Source organism: Carcharodon carcharias, chromosome 5 (genome assembly GCF_017639515.1).
Source record: "Carcharodon carcharias isolate sCarCar2 chromosome 5, sCarCar2.pri, whole genome shotgun sequence".
In the NCBI taxonomy this organism is placed as follows: Eukaryota; Metazoa; Chordata; class Chondrichthyes; order Lamniformes; family Lamnidae; genus Carcharodon; species Carcharodon carcharias.
This window is the reverse complement of record NC_054471.1, coordinates 198,924,000-198,945,206: the sequence shown is the minus strand read 5'-3', so window position 1 is coordinate 198,945,206 and position 21,207 is coordinate 198,924,000. Positions and strand designations below refer to the sequence as shown.

General features: G+C 42.9%; 1 protein-coding gene across 1 annotated transcript in view; it reads right to left on the bottom strand.

The window, feature by feature from the left end:
* The window catches only part of slc30a2 (solute carrier family 30 member 2), an 80,581-nt gene that overhangs the window by 47,931 nt on the left and 11,443 nt on the right, over window positions 1-21,207 (bottom strand). The window contains exon 3 of the mRNA XM_041187437.1: window positions 17,490-17,636. Within this exon, the coding sequence (XP_041043371.1) occupies window positions 17,490-17,636 (147 nt within the window). The remainder of the gene's footprint in view (window positions 1-17,489; window positions 17,637-21,207) is intronic.

Sequence of the window (21,207 nt, the reverse complement as noted above, 5' to 3'; positions counted from 1 at the left end):
TGTTGCGGCATTGGGTGGCTGTCCTCTTTGGCAGGATATTGGCATTCACCAGAGATGCCACCACCTCCCATGCTGGATTGTTGACCTTGCTTGCCGGTCTTTGCCCAGAGCGGGGGTAAAAGACATCACGGTGGGTTTGAGGGACGCATCATTAAACCAGGGGAGGGCTGCAGTGTTCTTGCCTTTTGGGGCCATGTCTTCTCTGCACTGAGAGATTTGTGTGCAGCTGCACTCTAAATATGGTGCCCGGTGTGATGAAGTAGTGAGGCAGGACAGGTGAATGAGAGACCACCCACCATCAAATTGGCATGTTTCCTGGGAATGCATAATTCATGAGGCAGGACTGGGACAATACGGTGTGAAAAGGTGGCACTGCAGCCGGCAGGTAAAACATCCTTTTTCCTGCCCACTACCATACTTAGTGCAAATCTGGGACAATTCTATCCATAATCTTTAGAGATTAGTAGGCCATACATTGTTGTCAATGTATAAAATATTGTGTTGTTCTGTATGTGCCCTTCTTATTTACTTTCCGTAAATAAATCTAGTCAGTTAGTTTATGTTAATCCAGATGTTATGTTAATAATACCTACTTCTGGAGTGGTTGGGAGAGAAATAAAATGTAAAGGGTACTAGTGATTTAGAATTGTGCATTGTGTGACGAAAGTATAATAATTTTCATAATATTTTTCTGGTTTATTGTGAAGAAGGTTTATGGGGGTAAATATATGTGTGATTTAATTACATTTAAAATATAGTAGACTGCAAGCTTGAAATCATCAAAAGAAGCTAGGTGGAGAAATGTGTTTGACATGCTAATGAGTAAACATGGATGTTGGCTTAGCATGTAAGGTATGAAGGGAATTTGCAGTTTTAGATAAATGAAGGGATTGTTGGATTTCAAAGGGATGTTAGTCTGTTTACAACTAGCCAGATAAGCAAGGCTAAGGAATGTGTATTTTTTCCCAAAGGTTACTGATAATATTGGCAACATGAAAGTTTTTATATTATGAGGAAGATACAGTTTCAAAGGCATATGGAACAATAGAATTTACATTTTAAAGAGAGAGAAACATATATAAAGGAGAATGAAAGGCTGTGTGAGAGAAGGTCAGATAAGATCTAACAGAACTGTGTGAAACAGCCTTCAAGAAGCCTCCAGCCATTTGTGCATAAGTCTGCTATGTAAAGTAACTGAAGTTGAAGAAAACCATTTGGAATTCCACTGTCAAGTGGGTACTATGTTAACTTGCTGGGTTTGTTTTAATTCTAAGATCTATTTTGGACTGTTGCCTTAAAGGGGGCATGTAACTGGGAGTCGGGTCAATTAGAAATTTTAGGATTTGTTAGAGTAGTTATTATAGTCTTCTGTATATGCTTGAAATATTTTATTTTATGAATCAATATTTTAATTTAATTTCTTAAAAATCTCTAAAGGTCTTGGTGGACTTATTACTTCTGAATTCAGTGCACACATCTTCTAGTATTAAATACAAATTGCAAAACCGTTGTGATAGCTCGACCAAGTTTCCCTTGTGGATTTGGGCCACCCGGCACACATCATCTGCCACATCATAACAGTGGTTTAAAGGGTACAAGGTCTTCACAGAGTCAGGAAACCACAAGACTGCAGTTTCTTATTCACTGAGGAACAAGACCACTGAAAGAGGAAACAGCTCATTAAACTATTCTACTTGTGGCAGCAAGTTGTGAGAAATATTCCATCAGAATGACCATCTACAGGGGAGTCAAAATACATACAAAAACAAATCTGCCTAATGAATGTTGTGACTGCAATGCTAAGATCTTGGACATCCAATTACAAGTCTGTCCCTGCAACTTTGTCAGTGCGATTGTTTGGAAAGAGCTTTATTCACATCAGAGAAACCCTACAAACTGCTTCCTTGCAGATTTCTGGTCTTATACTGTGGTGCCCAGGACCAGGATTAACTGGAGCAGAGGCTGGTGGGATACCCTTTTCTAACAGTATGCACACATCCAGCCAGACTCTTCAAAGAAATGAGGAAGTAACAGTCAGTGGGCAGGCTCTACTATGTTGACCAATATGGCTCCAGGGCTATCACATGAGTGTACAACCAGAGGCTCACAGCCACTGACATTCCAACAGGCCACAACAGAGTTTGCTGGGTCTTTGCGAGCAGCTTTCTTTGAGGTCAGCAGCAAGCACTGTCATTTCACTGCTGAACACAGAATCTAAGCCATTGTTTTACAGTCCTAGTTCCAAATTGCACATTCTGAGGTTGAACATATCAACATACAAACATACGAATTAGGAGCAGGAGCCTGCTCCAACATTCAATAAAATCATGGCTGATCCTGATTTTAACTTCATATTCCTACCTAACCCCAATAACTTTTCACCCCCTTATCAATCATCTATCTACCTCTGCCTTAAAGGTATTCCAAAGTCTCACAACCCTCTGAGAGAAAACAATTTTCCTTATCTCTGTCCTAAATGGGCGACCCCTTATTTTGAAACAGTGACCTGAAGTACTCAATTCTCCCACAAGAGGAAATTTCCTTTCCACAATCACCCTGTCAAGTCTCCTCAGGATCTTATATGTTTCAATCAAGTTGCCTCTTACTCTTCTAAGTTCCAGCCAATACAAGCCTAGCCTGTCCAGCCTTTCCTCATAGGACAACCAGCCTATTCCAGGTATTAATCTAGTAAACCTTCTCTGAACTGCTTCTAATGCATTTACAGCTTCCCTTAAATAAGGAGACCAACACTGTACATAGTAGTCCAGATGTGGTCTCACCAGTGCCTTGTATAACTGAAGCATAACCTCCATACTCTTATATTCAATTCCCCTTGCAATAACTGATGACATTCTATTTGCTTTGCTAATTACTTGCTGCACCTGCATACTAACCTTTTGTAATTCATGCACTAGGACACCCAGATCCCTCTGCATCTCAAAGTTCTGCAATCTCTCACCATTTAGATAATATAACTCCTTTTTATTCGTCCTACCAAAATGGCCAACTTCACATCCTTCTACATTATACGCTATATGCCAGATCCTTGCCCACTCATCTAACTATCTATAGCTTTTTGTAGCCTCCTTATGCCCTCTTAACAACTTACTTTCCTAGCTACCTTTGTGTCATCAGCAAATTTAGCCACCATTCCTTTGGACCCTTCATCCAAATCATTTATATAAATTGCAAAGAGTTGAGGCCCCAGCATGTATCCCTATGGCACACCACTCATCACATCCTGCCAACAGAAAATGAGTCATTTATGCCTATTGCCTGTTTCCTGTTGGCTAGCCAATCTTCTATCCCTGCCAATATATTACCCCCTAACTCACGAGCATTTATTTCCCACAATAACTTTTGATGAGGTACCTTATCAAATGCCTTCTGAAAATCTAAGTACAGTACATCCACCGGTTCCTCTTCACCCACAGCACCTGCTGCTTCTTCAAGGAACTCCAATAAATTGGTTAAACATAACTTCCCTTTCACAAAGCCACGTTGATTCTGCCTGATTACGATGAATTTATCTAACTGCCCTGTTATAATGTTTTAATAATAGCTTCTAACATCTTCCCTACGACAGATGTTAAGCTAACTGGCCTGTAGTTTCCTGCTTTCTGTCTCCCTCCCTTTTTGAATAAAGGAGTTACATTAACTATTTTCCAATCTAATGGAACCTTCCCTGAATCTAGTGAATTTTGGAAAATTAAAACCAATGCATCAACTATATCACTAGCCACCTCTTTTAAGACCCCAGGATGAAACCTCCAGGACCTGGGGACTTGTCAACCCGCAGTTCCAACAATTTGCTAAGTACCACTTCCGTGGTGATTGTAACTTCCTCCCTTCCAATTCCTGATTTACAGGTATTTCTGGGGTGTTACCTGTATCCTCTGTAGTGAAGACTGATGCAAAATACCTATTCAATTCATTTGCCATCTACTTATTTTCCACTATTAATTCCCCAAACTAACTTTCTATCAGACCAACACTCACTTTGTTACCTCTTTTTTTAACTATCTATAGAAACCCTTAATGTCTTTATATTTCTAGCTAGCTTTCTCTTGTACTCTAATTTTTCCCTCCATATTAATATTTTAGTCATTCTTTGTTCCTTTTTATATTCTGTCCAATCATCTGACCTGCCACCTATCTTTGCACAATTATATGCTTTTTCTTTAAGTTGGCTACTATCTTTAACTTTTTTAGTTAACAATGGATGATGGATCCTCCCCTTGGAATTTTTCTTTCTTGTTGGAATGTATCTATTCTGTGTATTCTGAAATATCTCCTTAAATGTCTGCCACTGGATCACTATTGACCTATCTCTTAACTTAAATTGCCAGTTCACCTTCGCTAGCTCTGCCTTCATGCCTTCGTAGTTATCCTTATTTAAGTTTAAAATATAAGTGTTAGACCCAGTCTTCTCCCCCTCATACTGAATGTAAACTTCAATCATATTATGATCACTGCTACCTAGGGATGCCTTCACTATGAGGTCATTAATTAATCCTACTGCATTGCACAATACTAGGTCAGGTGTAGCCTGCTCACTAGTTGGCTCCAGAACATGCAGATCTAAGAAATTATCCTGAAAACATTCTTTGAATTTGTCATCTATGCTACCTCTGCCCATCTGATTGTTCCAGTCTATATGTAGATTAAATCCCCCATTATAATCCATAAGACCATAAGGCCATAAGACGTAGGAGCAGAAGTAGGCCATTCAGCCCATCGAGTCTGCTCTGCCATTCAATGAGATCATGGCTCATCTAAAAATCCTCAATTCCAGTTTCCTGCCTTTTCCCCATAACCCTCGATTCCCTTACTGATTAAAAATCTGTCTATCTCAGCCTTGAAGATACTTAATGCCCCAGCCTCTACAGCTCTTCTGCGGTAAAGAATTCCACAGATTCACTACCTTCTGAGAGAAAAAAATCCTCATCTCTGAGTTAAATGGACGACCCCTTACTCTGAGATTATGCCCTCTGGTCCTGGACTCTCCCACAAGGGGAAACAATCTCTCAGCACCTACCCTGTCAAGCCCCCTAAGAATCTTATGTGTTTCAATAAGGTCGCCTCTCATTCTTCTAAACTCCAACAAGTACAGGCCCAACCTACTCAACCTCTCCTCATAAGAAAATCCCTACATACCCAGGATCAGCCGAGTGAACCCTCTCTGGACTGCCTCCGATGCCAGTGTATATTTCCTTAGATAAAGGAACCAAAACTGTTCACAGTATTCTAGATATGGTCTAACTAGTGCCTTGTATAGTTTTGGCAAGACATCCCTATTTTTATACTACATTCCCTCTGAAATAAAGGCCAACATTCCATTTGCCTTCCCTATTACCTGCTGAACTTGTATGCTAGCTTTTCATGATTCATGCATGAGGACTCCCAAATCTCTCTCTGTTGCAGTTTTCTTTAGTCTTTCTCCATTTAAATCATATTCAGCTCCTCTATGATTCCTGTTAAAGTGCATAACCTCACTTGCCTTCCCATCTATTGTTGTGTCATCTGCAAACTTGGCGATAGTACATTCACTTCCTTCATCTAAGCCATTAATATATATTTCAAATCCTCTGGACTTTTCCAAAATCTAAGGATTCTTGGAGGATTACTACCAGCGCATCCATTATTTGTGTAGCTACTTCCTTTAATATCCTAGGATGGAACCCATCAGGTCCAGAGGACTTATCAGCCTTTAGCCCTATTAGTTTCCCTAGTACTTTTTCTCTAGTGATAGTTATTGTATTTATTTCCTCCGCCCACTTTTGCTCCTTGTTTATTTAGTATTTTTGGAACGCTATTAGTGTCTTCTATCGTGAAGATTGATGCAAAGTATTTATTCAACTCCTCTGCCATTTCCTGGTTTCCCATTATTAATTCCCCAGCCTCATTCTCTAATGGGCCTATGTTCACTTTACCTTTCTGAGAAGCTCCCACTATTTCTTCTTTGATACCCAGTTCTCCATGTGATTGCTGTTAGGGAGCCTGTACACCACTCCCACAAGCAACTTCTTGCCTTTATCATCCCTCATCTCTACCCAATCTACTTCTATATCCTGGTTTGCTGAACTTAGGTCATCCCTCTCTATTGTGTTGCTGTCATCTTTAATTGACAGAGCCATACCTCCACCTTTTCCTAACTTCCTATCTTTCCTAAAGATCACATGCCCTTCAATGTTCAGGTCACAATCTATCCCATCCTGTAGCCATGTCTCTATAATGACTATTAGATCGTACTTATTTATCTCTATTTGCACTATCAGTTCATCTGTTTTGTTTCAAATGCTACATGCATTCAAATACAGAGTCTTAAGTTTTGCCATTTTATTAGTTTTGTAACCACTGGCCTTATTTGTTGGCTTACTCTTAGATTTGTACTCTCTGTCCCTTCCTGTCATGACCTGTTTATTATTTCCCAAATTAACGCCTTCTTCTCTTACCTTGTCTCTACTCTTTAATGTACCACATCTACCCACATTTGATCACTTGCCCCCATAATTTAGTTTAAAACTCTTTCTACTTCTCTAGTTACGTGCTTCACAAGAACACTCATCTCAGCACTGTTCAGGTGTAGACCGTCCCAATGGTACAGACCCCACTTTCCCCAGTACTGGTGCCAGTGCCCCATGAACCAGAACCCATTTCTCCCACACCAGTCTTTGAGCCACGCATTCATCTATCTAATCTTATTTGCCACATGCCAAATTGCACATGGCTCAGGTAATAATCCAGAGATCATCACAATCCAGAAATCATTACCTTTGGGGTTCTGCTTCTTAATTTGGTACCTAACTCAACATACTGACTATGCAGAATCTCTTTTCTTGTCCTACCTATGTCGTTGGTACCTGCATGGACCACAACAACTGGATCCTCCCCCTTCCACTGCCAAGTGCTTCTCCAGCCCTGAGCAGATGTCCTGAAACCTGGCACCAGGCAGGCAACACAGCTGTCTGGGCTCTTGTTCTTTGCTGTAGAGGACAGCATCAACCCTTCCCACTTTACTGTTCCCTACTATTACCATATTCCTGTCTTCTCCCCCTGCTTTAACAGCTTCCTGTAGCATGGTGCTATGGCCAGCCTGCTTATCCACCTTGCAGAGCTCGCTTTTGTCCACACAGGTTGTGAGCTCTTCAACTCTGACAATCGCAAAGCCCGAGGCTCCTCCCCTACTGTCTATTCAGTCCCTTTACCTGCCTCACTCACAGTCACATTCTCCTGCTCCTCACTGCTGACCAAAACAGACAACATTATTCTAAGAGATGTGATCGTCCTCTGGAACAAAGTGTACCGGTATTTCTCCCCTTCCCTTTTGTTACGCAGTGCCTGCAGTTTGGCTTCCAGATCAATAATCCTGATCAGGAATTCCTCTAGCTGCTTACATTTTCTGCAGGCATGTTTGTCATGGATCACCTTAGCATCCAAAAGCTTCCACATTCCACAACTGCAACATAACATCTGTCTTACCATTGTTACTTATGTTATTTAGTTAATTTAATTACTTCCTTAATTAACTTTTTGTAATTCCTATGTATGCTACAATTTACTGTGCTTATTAAATGCTAGTACCACTGACTACATAGGCATGTGTTTTAGGTGTTTACTTTACTTATTTTAATTTTAAAGTTTTAGTTCTATTTTATTTATAGACCTATCTTAACTCCCGTGTCCTAAACTGGCTATTAACACACTATCCCGAACCCTAAGCACTTGCCGGCCAATCAACTCACTACCAACTCACAAAAGTACAGTGCCTATACTATTTTAAACCCTAGGAACAGAATAAACCTTAACCACTTACTATATACTCACCGGATACTCATCAAACAGCTAGCTTCTTATCCAACCAATCAAGTAGCTTCTTTGCTGTGATGTCACTATTTGCTTTCTCGCGCTGTTTTCAGACTCCTGACTCTCCCTCCAGTCACGCTGCATTCAATCTCCCAAATGCTTCTATACTCGTGCTATTTTCAATCTCCCGACTGCCCACTCACTCATGCTGTTTTCAGACTCCCAACTGTCTCTCCTCTCACACTGTTTTCAAACTCGTGACTGCCTCTCCTCTCGCACTGTTTTCAAACTCGTGACTGCCTCTCCTCTCGCACTGTTTTCAAACTCCTGACTGCCTCTCCTCTCACACTATTTTCAAACTCCTGACTGCCTCTCCTCTCGCACTGTTTTCAAACTCGTGACTGCCCCTCCTCTCGCACTGTTTTCAAACTCCTGACTGCCTCTCCTCTTGCACTGTTTTCAAACTCCTGACTGCCTCTCCTCTCACACTGTTTTCAAACTCCTGACTGCCTCTCCTCTCGCACTGTTTTCAAACTCCTGACTGCCTCTCCACTAGCGCTATTTTCAAACCACTGACTGCCTCTCCTCTCGCACTGTTTTCAAACTCCTGACTGCCTCACCACTCAGACTGCTTTCAAGTTGGGAAGATGAAAACAAATGTCATCTCCTTGGAAGCCAGACATGCTGAAGGAAGCCAAGCAGCTAAATAGACCTTCTCCAGTTTTAGTTTTATATTTAAACAGAATATGTGTTATTTTTACATAAATCCATTTCTGACTATCATAACGAAGCATTTCAAACTCATTAAGATACCACTGCACTTTTTTATTATTCATTCATGGGATGTGGGCTTTGCTGGCTGGGTCAGCATATATTGCCCAACCCTAGTTGCCCTTGAGAAAATGGTGGTGAGCTGCCTTCTTGAACTACTGCAGTCCATGTCCTGTAGGTACATCCACAGTGCTGTTAGTGAAGGCGATATATTTCCAAGTCAGGATGGTGAGTGACTTGGAAAGGAACTTCCAGGTGGTCGTGTTTCCATCTATCTGCTGCCCTTGGTTTTCTTGATGGTAATGGTCGTGGGTTTGGAAGTTATTGTCGAAGGAGCTTTGGTGAGTTTCTACTGTGCATCTTGTAGATGATACACACTGCTGCTACTGTTGCATCGATGGTGGAGGGGGTGAAGGTTTGTGGGTGTGGTGCCAATCCAGCGGGCTGTTTTGTCCTGGATGGTGTCAACCTTCCTGAGTGTTTTGGGAGCTGTACTCATCCAGGCAAGTGGGGAGTATTCCACCACACTCCTGACATTTGCCTGTAGATGGTGGACAGGTTTTGGGGGTCAAGAGGTGAGTTACTCATCATAGATTCCTAGACTATGACCTACTTTTGTAGCCACAGTATTTATATGGCTAGTCCAGCTCAGTTTCTGGTCAATGGTAACTGCCAGGATCTTGATAGTGGGGAGGTTCAGGAATGGTAATGCCATTGAACATTAAGGGACGATAGTTAGATTCTCTCTTGTTGGAGATGGTCATTGCCTGACACTTGTGTGGTGCCAATGTTACTTGCCACTTGTCAGCCCAAGCCTGGATATTGTCCAGGTCTTGCTGCATTTGGACATGGACTGCTTCAGTATCTGAGGAGTCGTGAATGGTGCTGAACATTGTGCAATCATCCCCACTTCTGACCTTATGATGGAAAGAAGGTCATTGCTGAAGCAACTGAAGATGGTTGGGCCAAGGACACTGAGGAACTCCTGCAGTGATGTCCTGGAGCTGAGATGACTGACCTCCAACAACCACAACCATCTTCCTTTGTGCTAGGTATGACTCCAACCCCTGATTCCCATTGACTCCAGTTTTGCTAGGGCTGCTTGATGTCACACCCGGCCTTGATGTCAAGGGCAGTCACTCTCACTTCACTTTGGGATTTCAGCTCTTTTGTCCATGTTTGAACTGAGGCTGTAATGAGGTCAGGAGCTGAGTGGCCCTGGTGGAATCCAAACTAGGCAGTAGTGAGCAGGCTATTGCTAGGCAAGTGTCACTTAATAGCACTGTTGATGACCCCTTCCATTGCTTTATTGATGTTCGAGAATAGACTGATGGGGCTGTAATTGGCTTTGTCCTGCTTTTTGTGTACAGCACATACCTGGACAATTTTCCACATAGCTGGGTAGATGCCAGTGTTGTAGCTGTACTGGAACAGCTTGTCTAGGGGCGCAGCAAGTTCTGGAGCACAAGTCTTCAGTACTATTGCCGGAATATTGTCAGAGCCCATAGTCGTTGCAATATCCATTGCCTTCAGCCGTTCCTTGATATCATGAAGAGTGAATCAAATTGGCTGAAGACTGGAATCTGTGATGCTGGGGACCTCTGGATGAGGCCAGGATGGATCATCATTTGGTACTTCTGGCTGAAGATGATAAGATAAGGCTTTATCTTTTGCATTAATGTGCTGGGCTCCTCCATCATTGGGGTGGGGATATTTGTGGAGCCTCATCCTCCAGTGAGTTGTTTAATTGTCAACACCATTCACAACTGGATGTGGCAGGACTGCAAAGCTTAGGTCTGATCCGTTGGTTGTGGGATCACTTAGCTCTGTCCATCATTTGCTGCTTATGCTGTTTGGAATACAAGTAGTCCTGTGTTACAGCTTCACCAGGTTGACACCTCATTTTTAGGTATGCCTAGTGCTGCTCCTGGCATGCCCTCCTGCACTCTTCATTGAACCAGGGTTGATCCCCCTGGCCTGATGGTAATGGTAGAATGGGGGGTTATGCCAGGTCATGAGGTTACAGATTGTGTTCAAGTACAATTCTGCTGCTGCTGATGGCCCACAGCACCTCATGGATGCCCAGTCTTGAGGTGCTAGATCTGTCCGAAATTATCCCACTTGGCACGGTGGTAGAGCCACACAACATGATGGAGGGTATCCTCAATGTGAACCATAGAACCATAGAAAAGTTACAGCACAGAAGGAGGCCATTTGGCCCATCTTGCCCATGCCAGCCTGAGGACACCCAGATGCCCTTTCTAATCCCACCTTCCTGCACCCGGCCCATAGCCCTGCAGCTTACAGCACTTAAGGTGCAGATCCAGGTACTTTTTAAAAGAGTTTAGAGTTTCTGCCTCTACCACCAACTTGGGCAGTGAATTCCAGACACCCACTACCCTATGCATAAAAAAGTTCTTCCTCATGTCACCTCTGTACCTTCTGCCACTTATCTTGAATCTATGACCCTGGTTCTAGAATTCTTCACCAAGGGAAACAATTTTAGCCAGTCCACTCTATCTATTCCCCTCATAATTTTGTACACCTCAATCAAGTCACCTCTCAGCCTTCTTTGTTCTAAGGAAAATAACCCCAACCTATCCAATCTCTCCTCGTAGACACACTTTTCTAACCCTGGCAACATTCTTGTAAACCTCCTCTGCGCTCTCTCCAGAGCTATTACGTCCTTCCTGTAATGTGGTGACCAGAACTGCACACAATACTCCAGTTGTGGCCTCACCAGTGTTTTGTACAATTCCAACATATATCTTTACTTTTATATTCTATATCTCTGCCAGTGAAGGAGAGCATTCCATATGCCTTCTTTACAACCTTGTCTACTTGAACTGCTGCCTTCAGGGAACTGTGTACTTGTACGCCAAGATCTCTCACTTCATCTACCCCTCTTAGTATATTCCCATTTATTGTGTAATCCCTGTAACTATTTGACCTCCCACTTCTCTATGTTAAAATCCATCTGCCACTTTACCGCCCACTCAACCAACCCACCTATATCATTCTGAAGATTATGGCTATCCTCTACACTACCCACTGCTCGGCCAGTCTTTGTGTCATCTGCAAATTTCCCAATCATGCCCCCCACATTCACATGAAGGCAGGACTTCATCTCCACATGACTGTGCATCACTGTCCTGCCGGTGGGACAGGACATACCCAGGGCTGGTGATGGTGGTGTCTGGGACATTAACAGTAAGATGTGATTCCATGAGGATGACTATGTCAGCCTGTTGCTTGACTAGTCTGTGAGACAGCTCTCCCAATTTTGGCCCCAGATATTAGTAAGGAGGATTTTGCAGGGTGGACAGGGCTGAGATTGCCATTGTCGTTTTTGGTGCCTAGGTTGATGTCAGGTGCCCATCCAGTTTCATTCCTTTTTTGTAGCAGTTTGATACAACTTACTGGCTTGCTAGGCCACTTAAGAGTCAACCACAGAGTCTGGGTCTGAAGTCACATAGGCCAGACCAAGTAAGGATAACAGATTTCCTTCCTTAAAGGGCATTAGTGACCCAGATGGGTTTTTACAACAATTGACAATGGTTTTATGGTCATAGGCAGATTTTTATTGAATTCAAATTCCACCATCTGCCATAGCAGGTTTTGAACCTGGGCCCCCAGAGCATTACACTGGGTCTCTGGATTACGAGTCCAGTGACAATACCACTACGCCATCACTTCCCAATTACTTTTGAATAATTCCCTCACTTGGGCTGCAATCATGTCAGAGGAGCATCACCATTCTCCACCTGCTACGACTCACTGAGGGCTCCAGTAATGAAAAAAATGTATCTTGCTGCAGACGACAGTAGTGCCAGTAAGATAACAATTCCTTATGGTACAAGGCATGAATTCACAGACTGGTTGTTCTTTTTTGCCCTGGGCTGTCACTTCCACTTGCTCCAGCTTACTTGTGCCCTGATCACACCTTGCTTGAATTTACTGCCTAAATTCTCCAGGGTGCCACTAGTTCTGCTGCTGGAACAGAAGCAGAGCTATCCACCATCTGCTGCGACGTGCCAGAATCCATAGTGCCACTTGTTTCTGCCTCATCTTGGGAAAAGCCTATAGGAAGAGAAGATTTATAGTGGGCCCCATGGTAATGCTTTCAAAGAGACATAAAGACCATAATGCACTTTGTGTATCATAAAACTTAACACATGTAGCTCCACCAGGAAGGGACTGTGTAAAGCTAATAACAAATAGATGATGCTTATGGATTGGTGGCACCACATCAACAAACCCACCCTCACCAACCTCTTCGACAAATTGTCGGCCAAAGGTAATGAGGGCCCTCTCCTCATACTAGGTGAACTCTTTAAGCATGACTGATCTCTTGCCTGTCCTGGTCCTCCCTTTCCAGCTATGCGCAGCCATGGCCTTTAAGCAGAACACATTTAGGAAGATGACAGCAAATATCTGAGTACCCTCAAACGGTATCAGCAAGCCCCAACCAACCCTTCCCAGAGCCACGATTTTTCCAGTGAACTAGTCTTGTGTTTTAGCTACCAGTATTCATTTCACATTGAACCTTTCTGTTTGTTTCCTTATTGTATGGAAACAAGGGCCCAGATATTGACAGGGGCAGGTTTCATAAGTGGGAGAAGGGAATGAGGGAGTGAGTGGTGGTTCTGAGTTTGCCTGCATGCAGTGAAGTTTTAGCTCCACAGTTTGAGTCATTTGTTTTCTACAGGATCCCCACCTGAAAGTCAGTCTGAATGATAGGTTGGGCGACCCATTGGGCTGGAAGCACTCTGGAGCAGGCAAGCTGCAGGAACAGGAAAACAGACATCACTCAATGCCAACCCACCCATTTTGGGGGGTTAAAATTACTCTCAAAGATTCTACAAGCATCTCTACACTTTGATTTTCTATTTGAGATATAAAAGCCCATCAAATCAAGATAGTGGCAATCTTGCCAGATTCTCCCTAGATGACAATCACTATGGCCCAGATTTTGCAATCAGTGGCAAAGCAAGGGTACTCATTACTGCCCTTGAGGAACGCTGTCCACAAAGATCTAGCGGCACAAATCAAGGGGATGTCTTGGCACGCAGCAGCAGTGATGTCAGCAAGCGGGTAGACAACCAGTCAAATTGAAGTATTCACATAGACAGCAAACCAGGGAGTTAAAAGCACTAAAAATCTTTCACTTTCAATTTAGATTGTCAGAATGCAAAATAAATGTATGACTCTTTTGAGAAACTAAAATAAAGATAAACTGATTTTTAAAAATGTGATATTTTTAATCATAGACAAATTTGACATTCCACAAACATAAAATTAGCTTTTCAGGCCAATAAGGGTGTAAGCAGTAATTATGAAGTCAGTACGCTGTTAAAAATGCCTCATGCATCAAGGCGCAAGTTTTTCTAGAGTTTACCATTGAGACTAACAGTGGTCAGACTGGAAGTTCTTTTCATTTCACGATTGCCAGGTGGATGGCAGTCTATGAGAATCTCTCAATGCACTCTGTAGAGGATCATGCACTCACTTTAGGGAAAGTGATGTTTAATGCTTAGTTTAGTTTCTAATAACATAATCAAAGTATATTAATCGAAAAAGCTTTGGTACCTTAGTATCATGTGACTGTTATTTTAAAAGCAAACATTGTTACTTGGCAGACAAGTGTTAACGGCAGGATGCTGCTACATCAGTGCAAGACTTGCAATCACTCAAATTTGAATGAACAATATCTTGTCACTGTGCTGATTATTGCTACTCATGACTGTATTAACTGAATGTATAAGGATATTTCAATACCTCGCCTTTTAAACATTAATTATTGATATGTACATATTTTATACACATCCTGTATAAATTTTTAAGTATTGCCTACTTTGTAATTCCCTGTATTCGATATCGCTTTGCTTAAAGTTATATGTAACTTTGCAATTTGTTTTAAAAGTAGCTCATTCCAAACAACAGCCAGATCACTGAGCAGGAGGACCCTAAAAGCACACAGTCATTGATCGTGACTGATTTAATCAGCAGGCACATCAGGATAAGTATCCGATTTAATTAGGAAGTCACACCAATTAAGCAAAATCCAAGACAAAGAGCTCAGAGTATCCAGCAAGTGACCATGCTTGGGAGGCCCTCATAGCTGCTAGATTTGTGACGACATGCAGTGAGGTGACACCATAGATCCTCACATTGCATCTGTGAATGTTTGGCTCTAGTCTGACTGATGGCAACGCACATACCCTCTGTGATAAGGCTCCTGACATGGGTACACAGTGGAGGCCCTAACAGTCATTCGATTCCAGGAGGACAATGACGACATGCAGAGAGGGCACTCCATAGATCTTCACTTAGTCTCTGTGAATGTATGACTTCTGTCTGGCTGAGGGCAGCTCGCTTGCGCTCTGTGATCAGGGTCATATCATAGAGACACAGTTGTGAAACTTTAATTGCATCTGATCCTTTGTCAGCCTTCAGCACCAGACCCCTTCAGGAGCACAGCATCACTGGTCACAGATACTGACAAGATGGGGGCTAGTGGCTCCCTCCTTAGCCTGAGGAGCTTGACATGCTGGGGTCCCAGGAAAAGGTGATTTGGATGGGGTGGACACTCCCGGAGTCAACTGGGTGGATGGCCCCAGGTTGTGCATCTCCTCACTATGGGTGCACAAGGGCCCTGACTGACTCCCTGAGGAGAAGGGGAAGCTGGAGTGAAATTGAGCTGCCTCGCACCCCTCTTATCCACATAGCGGGAGGTGGTGGCACAGTGGTATTGTCGCTGGACTGGTATTCCAGAGACCTCGGGTAATACTCGGGGGACTTGGATTCAAATCCCACCATGGCTGATGGTGAAATTTGAATTCAATAAAAATCTGGAATTAAAAGTCTGATGGTGACCATGAAACCATAGTCGATTGTCATAAAAACCCATCTGGTTCATTATTGCCCTTTAGGGAAGAAAATCTGCTGTCAGTACCTGGTCTGGCCTATACGTGACTCTGCGCCCACAGCAACATGGTTGACTCTTTAAAAGAAAAATGCCCTCTGAATTAGGGATGGGCAATAAATACTGGCCTAGTCAGAGACACCACCATCCCACATCAGCAATGGAGTTCAGCTACACCGCACTGTAGGATGATGACCTAGACCAAGGTCTCCCTGGCAGCTGCCATCCTACCAGTATTGGTGTATTGCCATGCTGGCCCTATCACCTCAGCCTTAAGGCAGATGGACTCCTCCATCATTCCTTGAAATCTGAGGAGTGGACACCTCTTTCTGATGTTCCTGAGCTTGCCTTTGCAGCTCTAGCAACTGAGACATAACCGAGTCCAGGGGTTCATCATCTGACTCAGACTCAGCAGATTTCTGGCCTCCAGCTGTCCTCTGAGTGCCGGAGACCGCTGCCTGCTGTGGATCAGACAATGCAATGTGCTCACCAGATTGTGATCCCAAGGCTACTAAAGCTAGATCCCACTGAGGTGTGTGGAGGGTGTGCGTGAGCTCTGTGATGGGTCTTCAATGAGGGTGCCTTCAGATTCCTCTTCAGGAGTTGATTGGAGGCCCTGGGTCGCGGTCTCCATTGGCTGTTTCCCAGATGTGCCTGTGAAAGCAAGGGGAGATAATTAGTGCATAGCAGTGGCCTATGAAAGAGGACACATCACTCACAGCATGGTTGCCTGATGGATGTTGCACTGCTGGATCCTCACTTGGTAGAGCAGCATCAACCTCACCGTCAGCACAGGACCGGTCCAGATCCTTGCCGGCCAGCTGGATGGCTGCATTTTCAAACTCCATGAGAACCTTGATTTCAAGCATTCCTCCACCAGTCTATAACCTCTTCCTGTTGTTGTGTGCCAGCTTGTCCTGCATGAATAGAGATAGAGTGAATGTAAGGCAGGACGCCTGCCAGGCCAGATGATGTTAAGTAAACCTGGCATGTGTGGGTAGTGAGTGGTCCCATTGGCGGGATGAAGACGATGAAGGTGTGTGTGAGAGAGGGAATGGTGATGTCCCTTGAACTGGCAGTCAGTGAGATCTCTGTGAATGTGTTTGTGAGTGTGTGAGTTGAGAGTGATGAGAAGATCGACTTATCCTGGCAGAATGGAGGAGATCAATCATCCTTTTTTGGCACTGGGTGGCTGTCCCCTTTTGCAGGGCGTTGGCGCTGATCACCTCTGCCACCGCCTACTATGCTGGATTGGTGATGTTGCTGTCCCTCCTGCGGCCAGACTCGGGGTAGAGGACATCACGGCGGACCTCCACTGCATCCGAAAGGTGCTCAAGGTCTTCTTGCCTTTCGAGATCATGTCTTCTTTGCAGCAGTCCTTGTCTGAAGACCCATCACAGAGGTATTCACGTGGCTGCACTTTAAATATGGTGCCTGGCGTGATGAAGCAGCGAGGTGATGGTGTAGTGGGTGAATAACAGCCTGCTCGCTGTCGAAACATCATGTTTCCCAGGAGTGCATTATTAATGAGGCAGGATTGAGACGATACAACGTTAAAAGCCGCCATTGTGGCCAGCGGGTAAAACATCCTTTAACCCACCCATTGCTGTACTTAGTGCAAATCTGGGACAATTCACCCCAAAGTATCTGATCTAGGATCATGGCCTCTAAAGAAATAATTTTAAAGAAAAGATATTTGGTAAAAAAAATATAGACCATAGTGAGATGCAATTGTTTTCTCAACAGGACAAAATGATTGAATAAAAGCTTTCAATACAAGAATGTTGCTACAGCAAAATTTTTGGGGGATACATAGAGAGAAGCAACTCATTTTATCTGAGATGCTATTATATGAAATAAGTCTATTAAATAGAAGCAAGAAGAGGATTTTTTCAAACCTGGCCTTTGTTCTTCCAAAGCATTGACAATGTAAAGGGTTTGCAGACATCTACCCATTTCCAAATACAGTGAAGAAAAATTCTCCTACCTGACCTATGCCAACCAAAGTTCATTGTTTTTGTGGCAGGACGTGTGGAAATCCAAAGGGAGAAGAGGCTAACCATCATGCTGCCAAAATCTGTCAGTAAATGTGCTGCATCTGTCATGATGGCCAAACTGTGAGCAAAGTAGCCACCTGGTAGGGAAAATAAGCAAGGGAAACCCTTTCTTTAATGTCATTTAAGAAGCCATATGGAAGCTCTGTAACAGCAGGACATAGCAAATATATTAGGTAGGGTTTCTGTATTAATCACACAGCCATTATATTACGAACCATAATTGGTAAATCATTCTTTGTGGTGGCTTTGCAACATGTTTTACACATTACACCTGCAATAGGGGCAAAATACCAAAGGTGCCAAAATCTTCAAAGCACAAACAAAATGAATGCTGGAAAAAAAGTGTTAGGAAACATGCCTTTTTACAATCCATGTAAACCTCCAGCCTTTCAGCAAGAGGTTTAAAGATCTACAATGCGCTTCATTTCACATCGTCACACACCAAACACTATAGCACACAGTGGATCATTTTTTAAGCCACTGTCATTTCCAATCGACAAAGGGTTTATCACAGAGCCTGCCATTTAAGAAAAGTCATGCAACATTTATTTAACATTTGTTTATTTTTAGCAGAGCCTGAAATGAAAGTTCTTTTTAACCATTTTAAACACCAGGTCAAGTATCTTTTATCTGCAAATCCAAAAACTGATCCCACCGAAAAACCACTTTTTTGGAACCTCATCGACCTTTAGCGTGGGAAGTCTGTGACCTGAGCCAACACAACCTGAGCCAACACAAACCTCAGCAACTGCACTTGACCTTTGGCACAGGAAGTCCCTGACCTGTGCCAACACGATCTAAGCCAACACATATCTCACCGACAGAATCTCACCGGCCACATCCAAGCTTTAGAAACGTAGAAAAATAGAAGCAGGAGTAAGTCATTCAGCCCTTCAAGCCTGTTCCACCATTCAATATGATCATGGCTGTTCCTCTATTTTAACACCATGCTCCCATTCTCTCCCCATACCCCTTGATGCCTTTAGTGTCTAGAAATCTATCCATTTCCTTCTTAAAAAGATTCAGTGACTTGGCCTCCATAGCTTCTGTGGTGGAAAATTCCACAGGTTTACCACCCTCTGAGTGAAGAAGTTTCTCCTCATCTCAGTCCTAAATGGTCTACCCTGTATCCTGAGATGTGACCCCTTGTTCTAGACCCCCCAGCCAGAGGAAACATCATCCCTGCATCCAGCCTGTCCAGCCCTGTCAGAATTTTATACGTTTCAATGAGATCCCCTCTCATTCTTTTAAACTCCAGTGAATACGGATCTAGTCAGTCTAACCTCTCCTCATATGACAATCCTGCCATCCCAGAAATCAGTCTGGTGAACCTTTGCTGCACTCCCTCTACGGCAAGTATATCCTTTCTTAGGTAAGGAGACCAAAAATGCACACAGTACTCCAGGTGTGGTCTCAGCAAGACCCTGTATAGTTGCAGTAAGACATCCTTGCTCCTGTACTCATGTCCTCTTGCAATGTAGGACAACATACCATTTGCTTTCCTAAATGTTTGCTGCTCCTGCATGCTTGCTTTCAGTGACTGGTGTACAAGAACACCCAGGTCCCTCTTGTACATCAACATTTCCCAATCTATCACCATTTAAATAATACTCTGCCATTCTGTGTTTCCTACTGAAGTGGATAACTTCACACTTATCCATGTTATACTGCATCTGTCATGTATTTGACCATTCACTCAACTTGTCTAAATCGCCTTGAAGCCTCTTAACATCCTCCTCACCACTCACATTCCCACCTAGTTTTGTCTCATCAGCAAACTTGGAAATATTTGGTTCCCTCATCCAAATCATTGATATATATTGTGAACAGCTGGGGCCAAAGCACTGATCCCTGCAGTACCCCACTAGTCACTGCCTGCCCCTCTGAAAAAGACCCATTTATTCCTACTCTCTGTTTCCTGTCTGCTAACCAATTCTCAATCCATGCCAATATATTACCCCCAATCCCATGTGCTTTAATTTTTCACATTAACCTCTATGTTGGACTTTATCAAAAGCTTTCTGAAAATCCAAATACACCACATCCACTGGTTCTCCCTTATCTATTCTGCCAGTTTGTTCTCAAAAAATTCCAGTAGGTTTGTCAAACATGATTTCCCTTTCAAAAATCCATGCTGACTATGTTTAATCCCAATAATATTTTCTAAGTGTCCTGCTATCACATCCTTTTTAATAGACTCTAGCGTTTTCCCTACCACTGATGTTAGGCTAACCGATCTGTAATTCCCTGTTTTTTCCCTCCCTCCTTTTTTCCAGAACCTGCAGAATTTTAGAAGATGACAACCAATGCATCTACTATTTCCATGGTCACCTCCTTTAGTACCCTGGGATGTAGATTATCCATTAATTTCTCTAGCACTGTTTTCTCAGTAATATTAATTTCCTTCAATTCCACCTTCTCACTATACCTTTGGTTCCCTAGTATTTCTGGGAAGTTATTTGTGTCTTCCTCCATGAAGACAGAACTGAAGCAGTTGTTTAATTGCTCTGCCATTTCCCTGTTCTCCATTATAAATTCTCCTGTTTCGGACTGTGAGGGACCTAAATTTATCTTCACTAATCTTTTTCTTCTTACATACTTATAGAAACTTATACTGTCCTCTTTTGTGTTCCTTGCAAGTTTACTCTCATAGTCTATTTTTCCCTTCATGATCAATCTCTCGTTTCTCCTTTGCTGAATTCTAAACTGCTCTCAGTCCTCAGGCTTGCTGCCTTCTCTAGCGACTTTATATGACTCTTCTTTGAATCTAATACTATCCTTAATTTCTTAATTCCTTTCAGCACAAGAGATCCCTGACCTGAGCCAACATGACCCAAGCTGACACGAATCTCGCTGACCGAATCTTGTCGACCTCACCTGACTTTTAGCGTGGGAATTCTAGTCAATTGTCTGCACTCAACACCAATCATGCAGAGTCACAGATGACACCATGGGTGGAAACTTATTACAGATACCCTGTATTTATTATTCAGTGATACTTCTTACTTTTCTAGCCATTTTATTCACTTTAGCTAGCCTAGGCTTTGGCCATTGTAACGTAAGTAGGCCTAGATCTAGATGCGGTATCCGAAAACCGAAATAATCTGAAATCCGAAGCGCGGTTGGCCCTGAGGATTTTGGATACAGGATACTCGACCTGTAGTATGTTGTAATCATGTGCAGATATTAATTTATGGCAGAGTTAGCTCACTTAATAGGATTCACCTTCCATGACCTTATTGAATAATGGAAGCATTGTGCTATTGCAACTGATTGAATATTTTAATAACTTCTAATATTAAGTTCTGCTCCTGTGGCTAAAGACAGTAATCTTAATGATGTTAATGTCCTTTTAAATTTAAAAGATTATTGATGCATCTGCTTCATGTGAGATTTAAAACTTTGCCCAAAATCAAAAATGGGATTGTTTAATTAGTGTAATACCGTTTTTTAGTGACTCCCACAATCTGACAGTGCGCATTTAAGTTATTTCATCCATAGCACATAAAGGGTTAAAGGGGCATTACCTACCCAGGAAAGTTGTTAAACAAGATCTTTCCCACTTGCATCAACGTGTATACAAGGGCTGGGATTTTCCAGCCTGTTGCGGGCGGGACCCACCGCGGGCGAGGTGGTGCCCCAGCCAGA